Below are 22,221 nucleotides of genomic sequence, written 5' to 3'. Positions count from 1 at the left end.
CACTTTCAGAGGCTCCTGGGGCATATGGCATCCTCGGCGCCGGTCACAACACTAGGGTTGATGCATATGCGACCGCTTCAGCACTGGCTTCAGACTCGAGTACTGAGATGGGCATGGCACCGCGGCACACATCGCGTGGCCATCACGCCGATCTGCCGCCACTTGTTCAGCCCTTGGACAGACTTTGCATTTCTATGGCAGGAGTTCCCCTCCAGCAAGTGTTCAGGTGCGTCGTCATTACGACAGATGCCTCTCACCCTGTGGAGGCTTTTGCCGTTGATCCGGGGCAAGCATGTGTTGGTCCGGACGGACAACACAGCGACAGTAGCGCATATAAATTGCCAAGGCGGCTTACGCTCACGTCGCATGTCGCAACTCGCCTGCCGTCTCCTCCTATGGAGTCAGCGGCGACTGGGCCACTCACATCCCGGGCAACCTCAATGCCACAGCAGACGTGCTGTCGCAGCAGATGATGCTCAGGGGAGAGTGGAGACTCCACCCCATGTGGTCCAGCTGATTTGGAGTCGGTTGGGCAAAGCAGAAGTAGACCTTTTTGCCTCCCGAGAAACCTCCCACTGCCCGCTCTGGTATTCTCCGACGGAGACCCCCCTCGGCCCAGACGCGCTGGCACACAGCTGGCCCTGGGGGCTGCGCAAGTATGCGTTCCTTCCAGTGAGCCTACTTGCACAGACCCTGTGAAAGGTCAGGGAGGACGAGGAGCAGGTCGCCCTCCTGGCCCCGTATTGGCCCACCCAGACTTGGTTCTCAGACCTCATGCTCCTCATGACAGCCCCTCCCTGGCGAATTCCCCTGAGGAAGGACCTTCTTTCTCAGGGATGGGGCACCATCTGGCACCTGCGCCCAGACCTCTGGAACCTCCATGTCCGGCCCTTGGACGGGACACAGAAGACCTAAGTGGCCTACCACCAGCAGTGGTAGACACGATCACTCAGGCCAGAGCTCCCTCCACAAGGCAGCTTTATACCCTGAAGTGGCGTCAGTTCGTGAATTGGTGTCCTTCCCAAGCTGAAGACCCTCAGAGATGCACAGTCAGGTCAGTGCTTTCCTTTCTGAGGTAGAGGCTGGAGGAACAGCTGTCCCCCTCCACCTTGAAGGTGTATGTGGCTGCCATAGCGGCACACCATGATACAGTGGACAGTAAGTATTTAGGGAAGCATGACCTGATCATCAGGTTCCTGAGAGGCACCCGGAGGATGAATCCTCCTAGGCCACGCCTGTTCCCCTCATGGGATCTCTCCGTGGTCCTCCTGGGCCTTCGAGGAGCCCACTTTGAGCTGCAAGAGTCAGTCGAGTTGAAAGCCCACTCCTTGAAGACGGCCCTCCCGATTGTGCTCACCTCCATCAAGAGGGTTGGGGAACTGCAAGGGTTCTCTGTCAGCGATACCTGCCTGGAGTTCAGTCCGGGTGACTCTCACGTAATCCTGAGACCCCGGCCGGGCTATGTGCCCAAGGTTCCCACAACCCCCTTCAGGGATCAGGTGGTGAACCTGTAAGCGCTGCCCCAGGAGGAGGCAGACCCAGCCCTGTCATTGCTGTGTCCGGTGTGTACTTTGCACATCTACTTGGATTGCATGCAGAGCTTTAGACACTCTGAGCAGTTCTTTGTCTGCTTTGGCAGACAGCGGAAAGGGAACGCTATCTCCAAACAGTGGGTTGCCCACTGGATCGTGGATGCCATCGCTATGGCATACCAGGCCCAGGCCGTGCCCACCCCCTTGGGAATACGAGTACACTCCACAAGGAGTCTGGCATCCTCGTGGGCACTGGCCCATGGCACCTCTCTAGCAGACATCTGCAGGGCAGCGGGCTGGGTGACACCCAATAACTTCACGAGATTTTACAACCTCCGGGTTGAGCCGGTTTCGTCCCATGTTCTGTCAGGTACGAACAAGTAAGTTTGGGAATACAGACAGGTGGCCGGGTGTATCGCTTGCGTATAGCGCCTTTCCCCTCCAAAGAGGTGAAGATGTGCGCTTCTTTTCCCATGCGAGTTCACAAACCTGTGAATCCTGGATGACCTTCCTCCCTAGCCCTGTGGCTCGCAAATTCAGTGGAGGAATTCACAGCCGGAAACAGTACATGTGCTAATATGCCCTTCCTGAGGTAGGTGCTCCATAGGTGCCTGTTACTCCGGTAACACCTGTGATGTATTTTCCGCAGTACGATCTCCCTGTCAGCAGACCTGCGTCTCCCTTCGAAAGAGCCCTCTCTGTCCCGGTCGCCATGTTTGTAGAGCTCCTCCCCTTTCAGGCATGACCTACCACCGCGCCTCTTCCATGTGCGGCTCTGAGCCCACATGACATGCTTGCCACATATTACCTCCCCTCCGGGCAGGATGTGGTCTCCATGGGGTCTTTTCCCCCTGAAAGAAAAGGATAGGAAAAGAACACCTTCCCCGGTGCATATATTGAGTGTTAAAATGGCCCCAGCCGAATAACTGAATACTCTGTGGAGAGAAAACATAGAGAGAAAAGACCGTGGCTGGTGCTGCCTGCTCCCATACTAGATACGTGTCAACCCCCCCCCAGGGATGTGGGGAACTATACAAAATTTTTTGGGGCATTGGGGGAGGCTACGTGCAGACCAGTGCACCTGCTACTACGCATGCAGCAGCTTGCTTTCACCTGCACCGGCAGTCCACATAACACGGTTCAGCTAGTTGTGATGTTTCATATAGGGACCCCTAGTGTCACTCATCGACACATGTCAAGTGAGTGACAGAAGGGGAACGTCTTGGTTACTGTCGTAACCTCCGTTCCCTGATGGAGGGAATGAGACGTTGTGTCCCCCCTGCCACAACGCTGTACTACCCACTGAAATGGTCGGGACCCTGTCTCGGCTCCTCAGCACAAAACCTGAATGAGTGGTTGCGAGCCAGCTCCTTTTATACCCGTATGTCCAGGGGAGTGACATGCAAATTCCACTCGCCAATTCTCATTGGCCTTTTCTCAAAGATCTAATGTGTTCGGGGCTCTCAAGAGCGATTCCTAGTGTCACTACATTGACACAACGTCTCATTCCCTCCATCAGGGAGTGGAGGTTACGACAGTAAACGAGACGATTCTGTTTGTGATTAGTCTCCCACACTTTTTACTCAGTTCTAAGAAAATTACATGCTTACAGGAACACACTGACATTGTAAAGAATAGATTTCAATAACAATGTAGTAATATGATGCACATCCATTGTAAAATCTCTGGTTAACAGCTCACAATTCCACTCTATTGTGGAATTGTGCCATTCAACGTCCAACAAACCATAATATACCGTAGAGAGGACATCTTAGTTTGTTTTTTTAGCTTGTTCCCCACACCTGTGCATGGACAGCCATATGGCAGCAAACAACTTCTCAATCAGAATAAAAGAAAGGGCTCTTACCTTCCCCACATACTGTGGATCTGGTCCAATGTGCTCTTCCAAAATGAAGAACTGATTCCAGATCCAACCTCTCTTAGGCCGATGGTGTGCATTCTTCTCTCCATCAGACAGTTGGGTCTGGTTGTGGGTGAGCATGGGTCTGACAGGGCTTGTTGGAGAAGGGCTCCCATAGCTCCTCTGGAGCACACACAGGCACAGCAGCAGAGGGGGCAAACAGGCAGGGCTGCTGGCTGCTCTCATGTTAAAGAGTCGCAACGTTATAACTCCCACTCTAGCACACCCAGAGGTCTCATACAGTGGGCAGCTCTACAGGCTGATCAGACCAGTTCGGAGGGCTTCACTGAAGGCCATGGTTAAAATCCTGTTTTCGACGAGACCAAGTGGGTGGCTCTCACATCCTGGGCCGAGAGTGAGAGATGTTGATTCATTGGAGAGATGGGGTTCACATAAGTCTCACATGAGGCAATGGTAGATAGCCACGAAACATCTGTGTGAAGGAAGAGGACAAACTAAACTTTCATGGGGGCAAAATGAAACACAGCCATTAATTCCACATACAGTATTGGATAGAAAGAAGGAAAGATATGACAATTCCTATAGGAAAGAATATTCACAAATTAGATATTTTAATATAAAAACTTGCTCTTAGACAGCAATAAGTGAAATGGAAACTTTTTCTCAAGTCTCCTGCTTCTCTGGTGCTTCTCCTGCAGAAAAAAGACCTTTGTAATCTCAAAAGTATCTTCTCTAGAGTTTCAGAAGTGATCATAAAAGGATAGTTCACCCAAAAATGAAAATTCAGTCATTATTTACTCACCCTAGTGCCTTGTTCTAAAGGCATTAGATAATGAGTTTTTTTTGAGAAACAAAATGACATGTAATTTATTATTAAGTGAAAATCTTCACAGCCTGTTGCTCTACTGTGCACTCAAAAGAGTGCACGAGAGCAGAAGTTCACACAGCCCCTGTTTTTACGAGATGGGGCATTCAAGAACTTGCTTTGTTTTTTTGTGGTTTTTTTTGTTTTTGTTTTTTGCTAGAGATATTCACGAGAAAGAATATACTTTTACTTAAAACTGATAACTCAATTTCTATCAGGAAGACTTGCAGACTTGAGTGAAATTCAAGAGGACATTTATTTATTTGATGAATATAAAACAGAAAATGTAATGTCTCTCTTTGGCGTAAGCCCCGTCTGGTGGTCCAAAGAAGTTGTACTCAGAAACGTCATATCCTGCTGGAGATAGGAGGCAGGGGCGAGGAGCCTACCCCCGTGCAGGATGGGACTCGACTTGTGGTGGTGGAGGTTGCCATGTTAGCACAACTGAAACAGCAATGCGATAATGTAAGCAGACTTATAAAGCAATGGCTTACATGTGATTGGCAAGGAGTTACCTAGCTAATGGTGTGATGATGTACAGCTGCTAGTCTTCCTGCTAGAACTATGCTGCGCTTACATTTAATCTCTTGAGACATAAAAGACCACCATTTGAGCAATAAAAAAGTTATTTGGCTTGTTCTTTTTGCAAAACTGTTTCATTATAATCAAAGCCCATCACAATCTAGCTATTTGCCTTTAAGTGAAACATCTTATACATTTTGGATGGAACAGTTGTTCCAGTATAATAGCAGGGATCATGGCTGGTGTTACAAGGTTTCCTTGTAATGAGAGCTCTGCATGGTGTTGGGCCTCATGTGCTCAAATAGGAGACAAAGGCAGGCCTACAGACAGTCATAAAGCCTGACTGAGGCCTGTAGGAACACTCAAAGCCAAACAGCACAAAATCAAACAAAGGGAGTCCAAACAGACTACAGATCCCATCAAGCCTTGCTCTCCTTACATCTAGGTGTGAAATTCTGAGGGATCGAACTCTCAACTCCTATTGGATGAAACGCACAACAGAACGCGTCCCTCAGCCATGATGTCATGGAGAGTATAAAACTCCAGAGATTCCTCCTAAGCTTGCTTTCCAGTGACAGTATATGCCGCGTCTAGTTGCAGCCTTGCTGCTCCCAGGTGTATCCTCGTTGCCCAAGGAAGTAACGTACGTACCTGAACTTTGATGAGCCGAGATTCTCTGTGTTCCACCGAGCATACTAACGGATCCGAAGGAGACCGCCAAGCAATCTGCGTCTCACCCTTTTGCCTGCAGAAGTGAAGAAGATTTCTCTTCCTTCTTCAACCGAGTCGACTTCGCTGATATCTCCACCAACCCACCGAGAATCAGCCACCGTATCACTCGCTGACAGAGTGAGGAAACGGCCTCCCATCATCACCCGCACTTCGAGGAACTGAACACACATTCTACCCACATCCTCACGCAACTCAAGTAAGAGGTTTATGTCTGGGCAGAGATAGATTATTATAGTGTGTTATTCTTGTGTATCAAGGTTATTGCTTGTATAGTTTACATACCACCATCGCGGGTGAAACCGGCACACTGAGTTTATCCATTAAAGAACCAACGACTGTGGCGGACAGATTACAAGTCATTCACCGTTTCTCTGAGTGATACTAACGGTTGCCGTCTCTCCCATGAATGCTAAACCAGCTTCGGTAATGTCACTCTGTTCTCCCTCTCTCGTACTAACCGCACACACACACACACGACCCCTCACAAACATACCCGCACACATATTTGGCGAACAGATAATTTGGCGATAGAGCCCAGCTTTGTCCCTAAGTTATCGTACCAGCGGAGACACGTGTTAAAAAAGCAGATGCCATTTACCAGTCTCTCCGCCCACATTCTCGGCCACATTTCCTGGCCAGAAACCTCACGTGACATACTCTCCACGAGAACCCCGCCTGCCATTTTGTGCACTCCTTCTCTCCTTACACACACACACACTTACACCCATTCACACACACACACACACACACACACACACACACACATACACACACACACACACACCTACCCTCCTCTCATGTATTATAGGCTTATCTGTTACCATATCTAATCATGTTACTGTTTAGTTTGTAGTTGGAAGTCGGAAGTTTATTGACTGCATTGTATTGATTATTAATTGATATTACTGCATCAATTAATTTTTTATACTTAAAGAGAAGTGTTTTGGTATTGTTCTGCAAGCACCTGTGCCAAGGGTGATTGTTTACCTTTGTGTTCTCCAGACGTCGACATTCCTTAGAGAACAATCCCATTTGAGACTGCTATGCTATCTGGTTATTAGTCCCTGATTACAGCATGGTACCCTGGCAATATTAATCCTTATTAATGTTCTATTGATTTTAATAATTAATAATTGTCTTTGATGGTTGTTGTTTTGAGGGATTAATAAGCTAATTTTGATTCTAATCAATGTTCTATTGATTTTAATAATGCGTGGTTGCCGTGGTGGATGGCGTGAAGCCTCCACACGTGCTATGTCTCCGTGGCAATGCGCTCAACAAGCCATGTGATAAGATGTGCGGGTTGACGGTCTCGGATGCGGAGGCAACTGGGATTCGTCCTCCGCCATCCGGACTGAGGCAAATCACTACGCAACCACGAGGACTTAAAAAGCACACTGGGAATTGGGCATTCCAAATTGGGAGAAAAAAGGGGGGAAAAAATAATAATAATAATTAATAATTATCTTTGATGATTGTTGATTTGAAGGATTAATGATCTAATGTTGATTCTAATCAATGTTTTATTGATTTTAAAAATTAATAATTATCTTTGATAATTGTTGATTTGAAGGATTAATAAGCTAATGTTGATTCTAATCAATGTTCTATTGATTTTAATAATTAATAATTATCTTTGTTAATTATTAATTATTGCTAATAACCAAACCCGCTCTTGAACGAAGCCCCAACATTAATGGTGCCCTGTGTGAGGGATCCTATGTGCCAGTTTGTCACAGTATGTATGCATAAGAATCCAAAGTAATAACTTGAATCATTAGTTCTGTTTGACGATTGACTTCTCTCACGACTTGCCAAGCATAAGCCAGTGTGGTGTGGAAGAGCTCTTAGAGTGGATTAGGGGTTGGTAAATTTACAGTGATCTGCTCCAAGCCTGCCGTTGTTGTTATTTAACTGCTAACACTTTCGCCTAGATGTTACAGAGAGGTGTCAGGTCACCTAATTAACGTCCACCAAGGAGAGGCCACAGTGAAATTTGCACATTGCATAACAGTAACCCGTAAGCCACAGGTCGAAGCCTCTCACCTGTGCGTTCGTGTCAGCATTATAGCAACTGTAACACAACAAGAGAGCATTTTTACTGCCTCGGTAAAATGAGTGACCAGTCACCCCACATGGCCACAGCTGAAGCTCCTCAGAGGTCAGATGACCCAGCACTGCAAGATGTGGTCGCCGCTGACCTCTGTCTCTCCATAGAGGAGAGAGATAACCTCAACGGCTACAATGTTTGTCGTGGTGATGAAGCATTGCAGGAACTAGTTGATTATGTCAACAACCCGGTTGGGAAGCCAGAGCGCACAATCCCGGAACTTGTGTGCCAAATTGTCCTTCTTCATCACTGCAGAACCAAACTACAAACCACAGAGCACCAAGCCCAGCTCACCCAGCTGCAGCACAGCTACCAAGTGGTGCAGTGGGAAAATCTCATCCTGCATCAAGAAGTTAGGTGCACCCAAGCTGAGAGAGTCCGGGCACAGGAAGATAATGCCCAGATGCAGGAGGTAAATAAACTCTGCACAGGCAGCTCAAAGCTGCCCAGCTAAGAGCAGAGTCAGATCAGGTAAGTGTTATCTTCCTGACCTGGCCACCCAGGAAACGCACAGCACCACATCTGACATTGAAGAGGGCCCCCTCTTTAGCACAACCAGTAGAAATCCCTAGGAAACCTAGGGACACAGGCTAGGAGCCGAGCTGCCCCTAGTGGTACAGTCTCTGACTTCATTCTCCTAGATGCCTTTCAAGCTCCTTCAGCGGCCCGCTAGTAGGATACAGGTGCCCCTCCTTCCGGTTTCCCCCTTCCTCACCACCTTGCATTTCAACCAGACTGATTCCACACCACGAAGGGGAGTGGTGTAAGTGGCTCAAGGGCCCCATTATATTTTTATATTTACATATTTATGCATTTGGCAGATGCTTTTATCCAAAGCAACTTACAGTGCACTTATTATAGGGACAATCCCCCCTGAGCAACCTGGAGTTAAGTGCCTTACTCGACACAATGGTGGTGGCTGTGGGGGCTGAACCAGCAACTTGTGATTACGTTATGTGCTTTAGCCCACTGGGCCACCACCACTCCCACAGCCAGGGATCTGTACGCAACACGGGGCCCACCCCCATGCGTCGACTGGACTCCATCCCCACCACGAAGGGGAAGAATTCGTCCTCATTGCTATAGCGATCTGAGTGACTTTGGTGTTTCGGATGATTAGAACGACCCGCGGTCATACTGACACCAAGGCTTGCGCACTCGACAACTCAAGTCCCTCACAAGAGACATAGAGCACTTTGACCCAAGTAGTCGAGATTCAAACATTGATGATTATCTCATAGAAATTGAGCGCTGCCTTGTTGACTTACCTCATGCTTCATCGCGTGAAAAACTGAAGCTCATATGTAAGACCATGGTGGGGAGTGTCCATGTGTTCATGGAAACATTACAGACTGGTACCTGAGACCGCTACTCAGCTCTGTGTAAAACCCTACGCGAGGAGTATTTGCCATATATCGACGAAGCCTCCGCTACCCTAGGCGCTTTCGCCATAACACAGAAGAGGCATGAGCCTCCGCGAGAGTATTACAGATGCCTGAGAACCGCGTACTTCCAAAGACGTAACACACCAGGTCTGGAGGAGGAATGGGCTTTCAAGTCTCTCTTCCTTCACAACCTCCACGAGAGCGTGCAATATGACGTCACGATGCACTGCAGAATGGGCAACCCCACCATGCAGGAAATCAGAAGGTACATGCAACTGGCATGGGAGATGCACGTGTGCCTTGCTTGAGGACATGAAGGTGACACCAGAGTCCTGGGGATTCAAGCCTCAGAAATGCAGACATAGCACTTGAATGCAATGAGATGCCTCGCATTAAGGTGAACATGACCCCAGGGGCACCAACCACCTTGCCAGCAGGGTGGGCAACAAAACCAGGGGGGTGGTGACCAGACACACACCCAGGATCACGCCAAGCCAAAAAGGCTAAATGCTCATCGGACGAAAGGAAAGGTACGGTTTGAACAGAAACCCAAACAAGAAGGTGAGTGGGAAGACAACGTTTCAAACCCCCCCCCCAGAGGACAAGGTTTGAGACAGGAAATGGAGGGTATAATCAGGAGATGCCTGACGAAGGCAGTAACACAGCTTTACGTGTACAGTCGTTCACCAGGGCTACTGAACTCCTCAAAGGAACACGGCGCTGACCCCCAGTCAGCATGACTCGACTGTGTACCCTCTCCCATTAACGCCAAAGTTTACTTTGTAGGTTGGGAAAGGGGAACAGGGGAGGCCAAGTTGTTCCCCAAAACAGTCACTCCTAACACACCACACCCTCCTTTTCTGAACTTCTTGGGTGATCAGGGCAGTAAGAGCAATGTCCGATGCATATACTCATCAGTAGCTCATTCTGGTTAGACTAGGTGCTCAGTTGGACACAGTCAACCAGGTTCCGTGGTGCCAAGCCTGGGCCGAAAGGCATTCTCTGACCATTGAGGTAGAACACATGATATCCGGCCAGACCATTCCCCAGGCATGCCAGGTTGCTAGAGAAGTAGATATGACTATCCCCACGTGAAGAGCAGATGTTCCCATCTGCCTGGTGATCTCTAAAGGACAGAAGATACCTGGCCCACAGGCATTCTTCCAACCCTTGCCTCACTTCTGGGAACTGAATCTGACCATCTGCGGCATGCCCCTGCTCGAGATGAGCCACCAATCAACCTACTTGTTGGTTCAGAATCTGACGAACGTCCTGATTCAGGTGATGGCACGGCGACCACTAGGGATGTTGGTCGATAACTTGTTTCATGATTTCAAACTGACACTGCCAATGATAGGAGAATTACCTCCATCACTAACCAGGGATGAAAACCTGGATGTTGTCCTTTCCACTTTCCTGACCAAAATGATCACAGTGGCACGCCATGAAGCGCTACAAGGCAAACCAATCTGCAGCGCTACCCTGGGCACCATAGGTGACATGGATATATACTCTCTTGTGACTCAACCTGGAGACACAACCCCTGGTGATGACAGAACCTGTTGGCTTTGAGGCCGAGGTCAATGAGCAGCTTGCCAAAGCAGATGCTTTAATGACAAAGGATCAGAGAAATGCGCTTCAGAAACTCTTTCATGATTTCCAACCGATCTTCTCAAGAGATTCCCATGACTTTGGGGTCACCGACCTCCACACCGTTCGCATTCCCACTGATCCAAATTCACCATCCACATTTGTACGCCAGAACAAAATCCCCCTGGCTGCCTATGAGTTGATCCAAGGGATCCTCGACAAGCTTTTGCCAAAGCAAAGCATTCGGGAATGCAACTCAACCTACAACTCGCCTATCTGGCCAGTGTTAAAGCCGACTGGCAAGTGGCGTCTCACCATTGACTATCGCCCTCTGAATAAGCAGGTACCACTGTCCCGCTGGCCCATGATCCATTTGGACCAAGAACTGGCCAAGGTCAAAGGGGCCTACTTTTCCTCTACTGTGGACATGGCCAACAGCTTCTGGACAATGAGAGTTGACCCAGCTGACCAGTACAAGCTGGCTTTCTCTTTTGGTAACCGCCAGTACACCTGAACCCATTCTCCATTCGGATATGAGAACTCCCCAGCCGAGTTCAATATCTTCCTCCATAAGGCCATGAGTGCCCATGGTAACCTCATCTACATGGACGACATCCTCATGAGGAACCAGACCTTTGAGGAACACTTGACCGAGATCCGACATGTACTTAACCAACTCTCCATTGCTGGAGCCAAGCTTGCACTAACCAAGGGCCAGTGGTGCTGCACCAAGTTTGAGTACGTGGGTCTAACAGTGAGTGCAGATGGCATCAAACCCCAAGCTGGGAGAGTTCGAGCCATCCATGCCATCAAAGCTCCAACAGGTTTGTCAGAACTCAGAAGCTTCCTAGGTGTCTGCAACTACTCCCAACAGTTCATCGAGGAATATGTTGAGAATGCCAGACCCCTCACAGAACTACTCCATAAAGACAAAACATTTGAGTGGGGAGTGCCCAAGGAACAGTCTTTCTGACAGATGAAAGATGAACTCAGCTCTGCACCCTGCCTGGCCTACCCAGACAAGGATAAAGAGTTCCACCTCGAAGCAAGCTTCTCATCCCCCGACACAGTCAAATGTGTCGTCGCCTACGCGAGCCAACCTCTTAGTGTTGTTGAGATGAAGTTATCTGACTGCGAGAAGGCCCTCCTGGCCACCGCCATGAAAGTCAGACTCAGGCAGGAGCCGGTATTGTTTGGTTCAACAGCAACGTTGATGAACCAAACAACTACTGACTGGGCAGCAAGACAAGCCAGTACACGGAGATTGCAGCAGTGCCCATCATGCTCCAGCAAGCCACCGGTTGACTGTTAAGCAACTGACAATCTGTTCTGACTCAAACTATGCTTGTCATAGTTTTATCTCACACTTTCCCACATGGAAAGAGAACGGCATGAGAAACAAGAGAAACAAGGAAGTCAAGCACTCAGAACTCTTCCTGGCTTGCGACCAACTTGTGACCAACTTGAGAATGACAGTGTACTGGAAAAAGGTCAAAGGTCATTCCCAAACCTCCGGTCCTGACAAAGACCAAGCTAGGTGTGGAACAGGGCATGCCCTGGGAGTTCCGATATGAGTGGCTTCCAATTACCCAAAAATGTGCAATAAACGCAATCACCCATCGGCAGGAAAAAGAAAGGCGAGAAGACCCACAGACCTGCCTACATACTCTGCACCAGGGATGAAGACCCTGCGATGCAGATCTGATCACCATGCAGGAGCAAGACCCGGCCATCCAAACCATCCAGCAGTGGGTAGCAAACCCTGCAACACAAGGGGCCTCTCAAACCCCACCATGTGAGTTGGAGGAGCTACATGCTCTCCTTCGTGACCAGCTGCATCTTAAACTGGAGAAAGGTTTGTTGGTCTATACCCAAACTGACTAGGGACCAGTTCACTGGGTTGTCCCAACCGATCATATGGGGGTGAAGCTAGCCTACACTCATGACTCCCCTGTCAGAGGCCACCGGGGTTACAAGGCCACCCTCAAGACCCTCCAGCAAGTCATTTATTGGCCATCGATGGCTCGTGACACCCGTTCTGGACAGTAGCCAGTTCCAGCCGTCCAGACCGTTGGATTGGGCCCCATTCCAGAACCGAGGGATCACATTCCCATGGTCCCACCTCCAGGTGGATGGATTGGACCAGTCCCAAAGTCCTCACGAGGTAACAATGGAATGCCTCCCTGCCCCTGACGACACAGCCACAACAACCACAATCCTGTTGCTGAACCATGTGTTCAGCGTCTGGAAAGGTCTGAAACCAACATGTTCTACCATGTACAAAATCATGGATGTGGAAGTCAACTTCCACATCCCATATCATCCCAGTCATCTGGACAGGTCGAACGTGCCAACCGCACCATTATCAACATGCTTAAAAAGTATGTTAATAGCAATGGCAGAGATTGGGATGTGAAACTCCCCTTGGTGCTGATGGCCATCTACTCCGCACCACTTCACAGGAGTCAAAGTGTTCAAAATGACGACTGGAAGAGAAATGACCCTTCCGCTACACCTTCTGAACTGCCATGAAGATGCCTATATGGCGCACCAATATGTGACGGACCTGTGTGACCATCTTCAGGAACTTGGAAGCCAGCGTCAAGGGATCCAAACCTACTATGACAGGAAAGTGTCTCACCATGAGTACCAAGTAGGTGACAAGGTACTCTATTTCAGGTTCAACAAACCAGCAGGAATCTCTAAAAAGTTCCTACCAAGTTGGTCAGGCCCCATCGAGATAGTAGGAAAGCTCTCACCAGCAGCATAAGACATCAGGGTCTCAAAACCAAGCCAAACACCAGCATACGTATGGGTTAATTTGAATCAGATTTAGCTCTTCAAGCCATTTTCACTCCAAAGAGAAGAAGACACTCCACGGTAGTGCTGTAAGGATAGCTGCATTCCTCAACCCATCCCGTCACCATGCACTAACTCCTAGCACCACTCCACTTTCATGCAGAAATCCAATAGAGACAACTCCTCTAACAAGAACAATTACAGTGCCTGGATAAAACCCCTCAGGGTACTATAGTCACTGTAATTAGCACCCTGCTCTTTTCAATAACACTTTGCATGCTTTAGGGACTTTGTCAGAGATTGTCAGAGAAGACATAACTTATGTGCATATCGTTAGTGATCTAATGCAGGACTTCATCAGGGAAATTAGCTCCTCAGTCAACAGTCTGAATGGTAGAAGGATTCCAGCTTACGTGGTCTCCCTAGACCTTGTCGAACAAATCCTTAGATCTGCTACTACCTCCTTCTCGTACAGCCGCATTTTAAACACCAGTCTGAGCCCATCCCACATTTCCAAGGATAAGCCTTTTAATATCTAACCTTCTTTTCCTTTCCTCTAACACCTCTCCTCTAATGTTTTGGTCCTAGTATCCATCGTCGGGTTCTACTATGATTTTGTGTTATGACCAAAGAACAGCAAAGGATTGTGTTACGGTTAATGCTGTGCCTACCTATAACTTGGAATGTTTGTCTTATTGTGTGATGAATGTAGTTTTAGACTTAGCTAGAAGTTCTATGCCCAGATGTGTCTCATTCCCTGCCCAGACGATAAAGCCTCTGTGAACTCTATGAACTGTATGGATGGCGCAACCATTTTCTTTTATATCAAGAAGACACGGACTGCGTAACCCACATGTTACTGTGAACCTACAGGATCTGATCGGCACTTCAGTTGCTCTAAAGACGCTGGACAACAACCAACTCTTCAGACCAAAGGGGGGAATGTTGGGCCCCATTGAAGTAACATACGTAGCTGAACTTTGGCCATACAATCTCCATCTCGCTGGATGAGCCGAGATTCTACATATTCCACCAAGCATGCTAATGGATCCAAAAGAGACCACCGAGCAATCCGCATCTCACCCTTTTGCCTGCAGAAGTGAAGAAAGAAGATTTCTCTTCCTTCTTCTACTGAGTCGACTTCGCTGATATCTCCGCCAACCCGCCGAGAATCAGCCGCCGTACCGCCTGCTGACAGAGTGAGGAAACGGCCTCCCGTCATCACCCAAGCTTCGAGGAACTGAGTCAGAGTGAAACGACGGATAAACACACATTCTACCTGTGTCCTCATGCGACTCAAGTAAGAGGTTTACATCTAGCCAGAGATATATTATTATAGTGTGTTATTCTTGTATTTCAAGGTTATTGCTTGTACAGTTTACAAACCACCGATACCGCTCATTGCTGCTAATACTCAAGGTATTACTGTAACTTACTGTTACCACGAATGAGATTCACTGTGTTGTCATCCAACCACGTTGGGCTGTTTGTGCATTTCTGCCATCGTGGGTGAGAACAGAACACTGAGTTTATCCATTAAAGAACCAATGACTGCGGTGGATAGATTACGAGCCATTCACCGCGTCTCTGAGTCATAAAACTAACAGTTGCCATCTCTCCCATGATCACTAAACCAGCTTCGGTGCCTTCACTCTGTTCTCTCTCTCACACTAAACACACACACATAACCCCTCACAAACATACCCGCACACACATTTGGCAAACAGATAACTTGGCGATAGAGCCCAGCTTTGTCCCTAAGTTATCGTACCAGCAGAGACATGTGTTAAACGAGCAGACGCCATTAACAAGTCTCTCCGCGCAAATTCGCAGCCACATTCTCTGGCCAGAAACCTCACGTAACGTGCACTCCTCTCCTTACACACATACGCCCATTCACACACACACACACACACCTACCCTCCTCTCATGTATTATAGGCTTATCTGTTACCATATCTAATCATGTTAGTGTATAGTTTGTAGTTGGAAGTCGGACGTTTATCGATATTACTGCATCAATAAACTTTGTTATACTTTAAAGAGAAGTGTTTTGGTATTGTTCTGCATGCACCTGTGCCAAGGGCTAGCAGGGGATGTCAGTGTTCGGATCCAAGCATTACATTTTGAATTTCGATGTTCTCCGGACGTCGACTTTCCTAAGAGTACAATCCCATATTGAGACTGCTATACTGTCTGGTTATTAGTCCCTGATTCCAGGGTGGTGCCCTGGCAATATTAATCCTTATTCATTTTCTATTGATTTGAATAATTAATAATAGTCTTTGATGGTTGTAGATTTGAGGGATTAATAAGCTAATGTTGATTTTAATCAATGTTCTATTGATTTTAATAATTAATAATTATCTTTGATGACTGTTGATTTGAAGGATTAATGACCTAATGTTGATTCTAATCAATGTTCTATTGATTTTAATAATTATCTTTGATAATTGTTGATTTGAAGGATTAATAAGTTAATGCAGATTCTAATCAATCTTCTATTGATTTTAATAATTAATAATTATCTTTGATAATTATTAATTATTGCTAATAACCAAACCTGCTCCTGAACGAAGCCCCAACAATGGCAAGCATAAGAGTTACTGACACAAACAAACAAAATACCTAGTGCTTAGGGTTAATGCATCAGTCTTTCTCAAAACAAATAGTAATTCCAATGTCAAAAATCTAAAAAGCTAAAAAAAAAAAAAAAACAGAAACAAAGAACAAATCAACAAACAATGAAATCGCTGTGGGATGGACATTCCTTGTCACCTTAGCAACATCTAAACATTTCAATTGGAAGACAAGTTTGAAATAGTCACAGTGATGCGGAAGCAATGTCTCAAGAGTATATATATATATATATATACTGTATATGAAATTATACATTATACGACCAGAATGAATATTTCATGACGCATCGCAAACTGACAGTGAGGTATCTGAAACACTCTCTTTTGTTTGTGCAGAAGATGCTATGACATGTAAATGCAAATTTAATATCTAAAGAGTTGCAGGCTATCCACTCATATAGCACTTTTATTGTTATATTTTCACGATGTTTTTGCAGAAATTTTATTTAATACAAAGCTTATACATTTCAAGATGTGTATTCAATTCATTAGTCCACATAAGTGTCAATAATTCAGTACCGGAGGCAGACTGAGTGCAGAAACGGGCTGTAAGTGAATCTATTAGACATAACGATATGAGACGCAATGAATTTTTATTAAAAGTTCTTTTGTTGATATAGATTTTTAATAAATGGCTGTGAAAGAGCTATTGATATATCAAATGATGAAAACACTGAGAGAATAATTTTAAAGCAGAACAAACACACCAAGAAGAGCTTTCTAATAATTATTGTCTTGAAGTTAGTTTAGGTTAAATATTCATTAGTAGATTCTGAAATGGTAAAAAAATTAGATCTAAGCACTGATTCACATGGCAACCCAGCAGTTTCTGTCAAAAGCAGTTGCTGATGCAGAACTACACTGTTGGAATAAATGGGCAGCTGAATTTTACACAAGGCTAATGTGTAGTGTATTTAAACCACCATAAATTAAAGACAACAACAAGAATCTAGCTAAATTCATTTTCTGGAGTATTTTGATGTATTTCTGTGAACACATCAGTGTTGTATATCAGAAAACAATTTTAAAGTATCATCAAATGAATACCAGTTTCAAAGAGTGAAGTATTTCTGGAATTGTTTATTGTCTGAGCTGTTTCATGCAAACATTGTGCACAGACATGCTTTTATTTTAGATAAGTTAAACATTCTTGAAGTTGAAGTACAAAAATGTTTCCTTCTCTTGTGGGCAAAAACTAGCCAACTGATGAGCCACCCTAATTAAGAATTTAAAACTGGGAGATTTTCTGTATAGTACGCTTAAAACTTTGAATGGGGATTTATTTATTTTCAGTCACTGCCAGTGCCAGCATATTAATCAAAAACACCACAACTGATACAGTGACACAGAAAGATCTGGAAACTGCTATTCAAGCCCTTATTACTTCTCAGCTAGATTACTGTATGTGGGCCTGCCTCAGTCCTCCCTTGCATGTCTGCAATGGCAAGATTTTTAACTGGTTCAAGAAAAAAAGACAATATCACACCTGTGCTGATATCTTTTCACTGGTTACCAGTTAGTTTTAGAGTTGATTTTAAGATTTAGATTTTTGATTTTAAGGCCTTGCATAGTCTTTCCCCACAGTATATTTATGATCTTCTTCATCCACATTCTGCTCAGATCTCTCAGGTCATGTAACCAATTATTTCTCTCCATTCCATGTTCTCGTTTAAAGTATAAGGGTGATCGGGCATTTTCAGTGGCTGCCCCCAAATTGTGGAACAGCCTTCCACTTCATGTTAGGTCTTCTCCTACCCTTGCTATTTTAAAATTTTTACTCTTTAGCTTTTGGGTAACACATTTGTTTCCTTTAGTACTACTTTGTGTTATTATTATTGTTGCTATTATTCTTGTATTATTTTATAATTGTATTTGTTTTTTGAACTTTTTATTTTTGTACAGTACTTTAGCTCAACATCAGTTGTTTTAAAATGATCTTTATAAATGCACTTTTATAAATGAACTAACTAACTAACTAACTAACTAACTAACTAACTAATTAACTAACATGGATCAACTGATTGTATCTATGCAAGAAAATAAAAAGAATACATTTGCAAATGAACAAGCGAATGAATGAGAACAAGAGGGAAGAAAAAAATCTACTCTTAAATCCCACAATTCCCTGGCTTGGCCACTAATATCTCTTTTTAATTTGTTAAAGCAGGTCAGTTCACCACTCTTTGCTTCTAGGTGTCACATTTGAAAGGCTGTTTGAAAACAATGTTTATTAAATACTTCAGCATTAAACCAGCCGAAGATCATTTACTGGTCTTAGCTGGTTTAAGATGGTCTAACAGGTCTCCCAGCCTGGCCAAACTGGTATTCAGCTGGTCTAGCTGGTCTTCCAGCCTGGCTAAGCTGGTGTTCAGCAGGATTTATCTGGTCTGCAGACTTAACCAGCTGCCCCAGATCCCTTGATATTTAATTGAAACAGCAAACTCGACCAGCCTGACCATGCTGGGAGACCAGATAAGACAACTTAGAATGGTTTTGGTGCTCACATCTCATAAAGACCAGGTCAGACTTGCATTTTGACCATCATAAATGACTGTGATGAGCACTGGACTCAGAATAAACATTTATACAGCAAGTCACATCTGTTTTTTTCTTATTCTTCATCTGTGCAATGAAACGAAACTGATGTAGGCATGCCTGATTAAACTAGGTGGGCTTGATGCAACTCTGCGCACTAGTCTGGCTAAGAATTACTAGGCTTTTGGCCCCAGGCCACTGGATGGTGAAGCTGTCATAAGTGAGGGAAAAAAAATCATATTTTAGAAGGAGCCTGAGCTTTGACAAGAAAGCTATGCACACTTGATATTTGTGCATTGAATAGTGGAAGCAGGAGGGTATATGTTGGATTGGACACCACTGTGTCTGAACAGAAAAAAAAAAAAAAAAAAAAAACTCAGTGTGCAAGTCCCAGTTTCATCAATGCATGCTAATTACATACAAATTAATATATGTACATTAAGGAGTTTTTTTATCTGTTTTGTATTTCTCATGAGAATCAGCTAGTCATGCCAGCCAGTTCTATGTTATACTCTGCTCTCAAACTTGTATAATTATTATTATTTTAAAAGGGAAATGTATAAGGAGAAGAAAATAAGTATATTGTTTCAAAGACTGATGTCTGAAGCCAAAGGCCTGAAGGAAATTAATATGCTTGCTTCTCACTGTAACACAGTGTCCTAACCAGACGTGATGTGATAAAGCAACAAACATTAAAAGGTATCTCTTTAATGTTAATCAGAGTTTTTGTCCTCACAAGCTGCAACCAAGACAAGCGATTAGCAACCAGATATTATGTTAATTGATTGGTTTCTATATCTGTGGCATCACATCAGATAGTCCCGTCCACTGTAAACTGTCATTGTTCCAAAATCCCACTCCTCATTATTGTGCATTAAGGTCACATCTGTTTAGTTAGACCGATTTCGCTGTGAATTTGGCAACAATAGGTTGAAAGTTCTTCAGCAGAAACCAGCCTGTGCTTACCAAAATTCAAACCACTGCCCCCAGTGGCTGAAGCAGGAAGTGTGAATAATGTCCATCTGCTTATTCAAAAATGTAATTTATTTACAAAAGCTTGCTGAAGATTGTATAAGAGTAGAAGGGCGAGCAAAGCCTTTTTTTCCCTAAGGTTTTTCAGTTGCCTTGAAAATAAATTGTTTATAAGTGCAATTTGATTTCTACTGGATGACAACTCGCTTTCATTTTGTTGTAGTGGTTTATGTTAACAGACATTTATCAAAAGTTTTCTGTTGCCGAAACATCATCCTCACAATTTATTATGCAAACTCTTCTTCTATCAATGCATGTTTCACACTAAAGGCCAAGATGTGAAAAAAAAAAAAAAAAAAAAAAACATTTTCATATTCTGACTTATGCAACTAGAAGTTTCCAAATTTAAGACTCTTTTAAAAATAGATTTTTGGTGCAAATTTTACCCTCATTCCAAGCTGACATTTAACTGAAAGCCCATGAAATATAAAAGGATCAATTCATTAGTTAACAGGTTAATTGAGCTGAGATGTTGGAACTGTCTAAACAGAGCCAATATGGTGTTAAAAGGTAAATGAATGTGCACCTTGAGCAAGAAAAAAGGTGTTACACAAACAAACCAAGAACTGTTCAAGCAACACCTGAAACCAAAACATGCTGGGAGGCACAGATAACTCATGTGCCCTTGCTCTGCATTTCAAGAGCAAAGGTGTCTTAACAGATTCATGCAGGTTTCCTGAGGTCTTCAAAACACATTTGTAATACTGATTAGAATCCAGTGCAGTTAATTAGGATGCTAATTGGAATGAAGTAGGGCTGGAATGGAACTGTGAATGAGAGGCGTCTTCTCACAATGACAATTCTTCCATGTTTGTTTCGGTTCTTCACCCCACTCATTGCCTGAATCAATCCCTTTTTACATAAAAGTCAAAAGAAATGTTAATTATAGAATATTCATTGAAATTAAAATCTAGGGGTCATTAGATATTTTGAGATAATATTAATGCTTGAATTCCATCTAGCTCATCATTCAGACAGATCTATTGCACACGCACAAAAAAACAAAAAACAAAAATGCTTTTGAGACAGGGAGCATTAAACTTTCCCTAGTGTAGTTGGCTCAGCCCAGTTGATTCAATTTAATATTTTTCCCCTCTTCTTCTCATGTCTTATTCACTTCTCAGCACTAAATTTCAGTTCTTTTTATAGAACTGATGTGGTTTTGTAATCTCACAGTTTCTGTGCTGTCCCTCCCTGCGCTTGCACTTAATCCAGTGGCTTTAGGAGTAGGTGAGACTAATTGCTCACTACATGATTAGCAATGTCAGGGGAGGAACTCCATGGATCCATTGATGTGTGTTTGTCACCTTGGCATGTCCACTGCACAGATGCATTAGCTGAAGCACTGCTGGCCCTGCAGATCACACAACTTCCCACATGCATCAAATAATGGCTGAGAAAATCACTTTATCATTCTCAGACAGCCCTCAGTGTCTGATTGTTATGCATCCCCCTATTTACTCTGAATGCTTTTCCAAGGCGCACGAGTGCTGATAAAGAATTCCTGCATCTCTGTGTGCATTCCCCAGACATGCAAAGTAAATTATGTGAGATATGAAATTATGAAAACTTGAGATGAAGGTGAGGATGATAATTTATTTACTTTTGACAACCTATTAGTGAGCCAATAGCTGTGGATTGTCTTAAGAAAACTAAAGAGAAAGAAAGAAAGAAAGAGCACAAATACACAAATGTGGAGCTTGCAGTACATTTTTCATAAAGCAATCAAGAAGCACTAGAGAATCAGACACACAAGCTTTCAACAGCTTCACTTGCTGTGTGGTTTGGTCACAGGAAAGTGAGACAGAGCTTTTAAAAATTACATGCAGCCAGGATAAAATGCTGTAGTAATGAAAGAAGCACAGATCAATGGGCAGCCACTACCTTCATGTTCTCTTCCCACTGCTCTTTTTTTTTTTTTTTGTCTATGACCACATATGTGTACACAGACCAACTCTCAGACTTTCTCTGAATGCTGCCTCCCCACAAGCCAGACAAACATCGGCAGCACTCAACCTTGAATCAGCCAGATGAGAGAGCCAAACACAATAAAGAGTGCCTCTTACCTTCTTAGTCTTTCCTTAAAAGATGACAAGGCTTTGGAATCCGGAGGAGAGCTGCCAATGTCCTTAGATATTTTTAAGTCACACTGAGAGTATGTATGCAGCTTGCAATCCACCCCAGAACAGACCACTAGCTCCCAAATCTGCAAGCCTGCTGCAGCTCAGGAGGTGTGTTCTGATTTGCCAGCTGCACATACTGTCATATCCACACATACACACACACACACACACACAGAACGTCAACCCTGCTGTTTTCCCTCTTACATTTCCTTTCCTTCTCTCTCTTATTCTTTCTCTTGCTTTACATCTCTAACTCTACATCTCTCTCACTTTATCTTTCAGTCTCCTTCTCTCTTTCTCTCCCTCCATCTGCAGCTCGGAGAGGCACAAAGGTTCTCAGCACTGAACAGTGCTGGCAGTATTTGGTTTAAGGCAATAATGTGGATCCAGAAGGACACCTAATTAATAATATAGGGGAAGCATGGGGAATGTGAAGCATGTGTGTGAAGCCCCTCAAGATCGAAGGCCATTATTTT

General features: G+C 44.6%; 1 protein-coding gene across 1 annotated transcript in view; it reads right to left on the bottom strand.

The window, feature by feature from the left end:
• LOC127440454 (cadherin-18-like) overlaps positions 1 to 21,824 on the bottom strand; it is a 135,847-nt gene extending 114,023 nt beyond the window's left edge. The window contains exons 1-2 of the mRNA XM_051697028.1: positions 21,689 to 21,824; positions 3,400 to 3,886 (exon numbers count right to left, since the gene is read on the bottom strand). Coding sequence (XP_051552988.1) covers positions 3,400 to 3,639 — 240 coding nt within the window. The 5' untranslated portion in view covers positions 3,640 to 3,886; positions 21,689 to 21,824. The remainder of the gene's footprint in view (positions 1 to 3,399; positions 3,887 to 21,688) is intronic.
• Positions 21,825 to 22,221: the final 397 nt, after the last annotated feature.

The sequence above is a fragment of the Myxocyprinus asiaticus genome, chromosome 5 (genome assembly GCF_019703515.2).
Source record: "Myxocyprinus asiaticus isolate MX2 ecotype Aquarium Trade chromosome 5, UBuf_Myxa_2, whole genome shotgun sequence".
NCBI lineage: Eukaryota > Metazoa > Chordata > Actinopteri > Cypriniformes > Catostomidae > Myxocyprinus > Myxocyprinus asiaticus.
The sequence above is the reverse complement of the archived record's forward strand: the minus strand, read 5'-3'. Positions and strand labels throughout refer to the sequence as shown.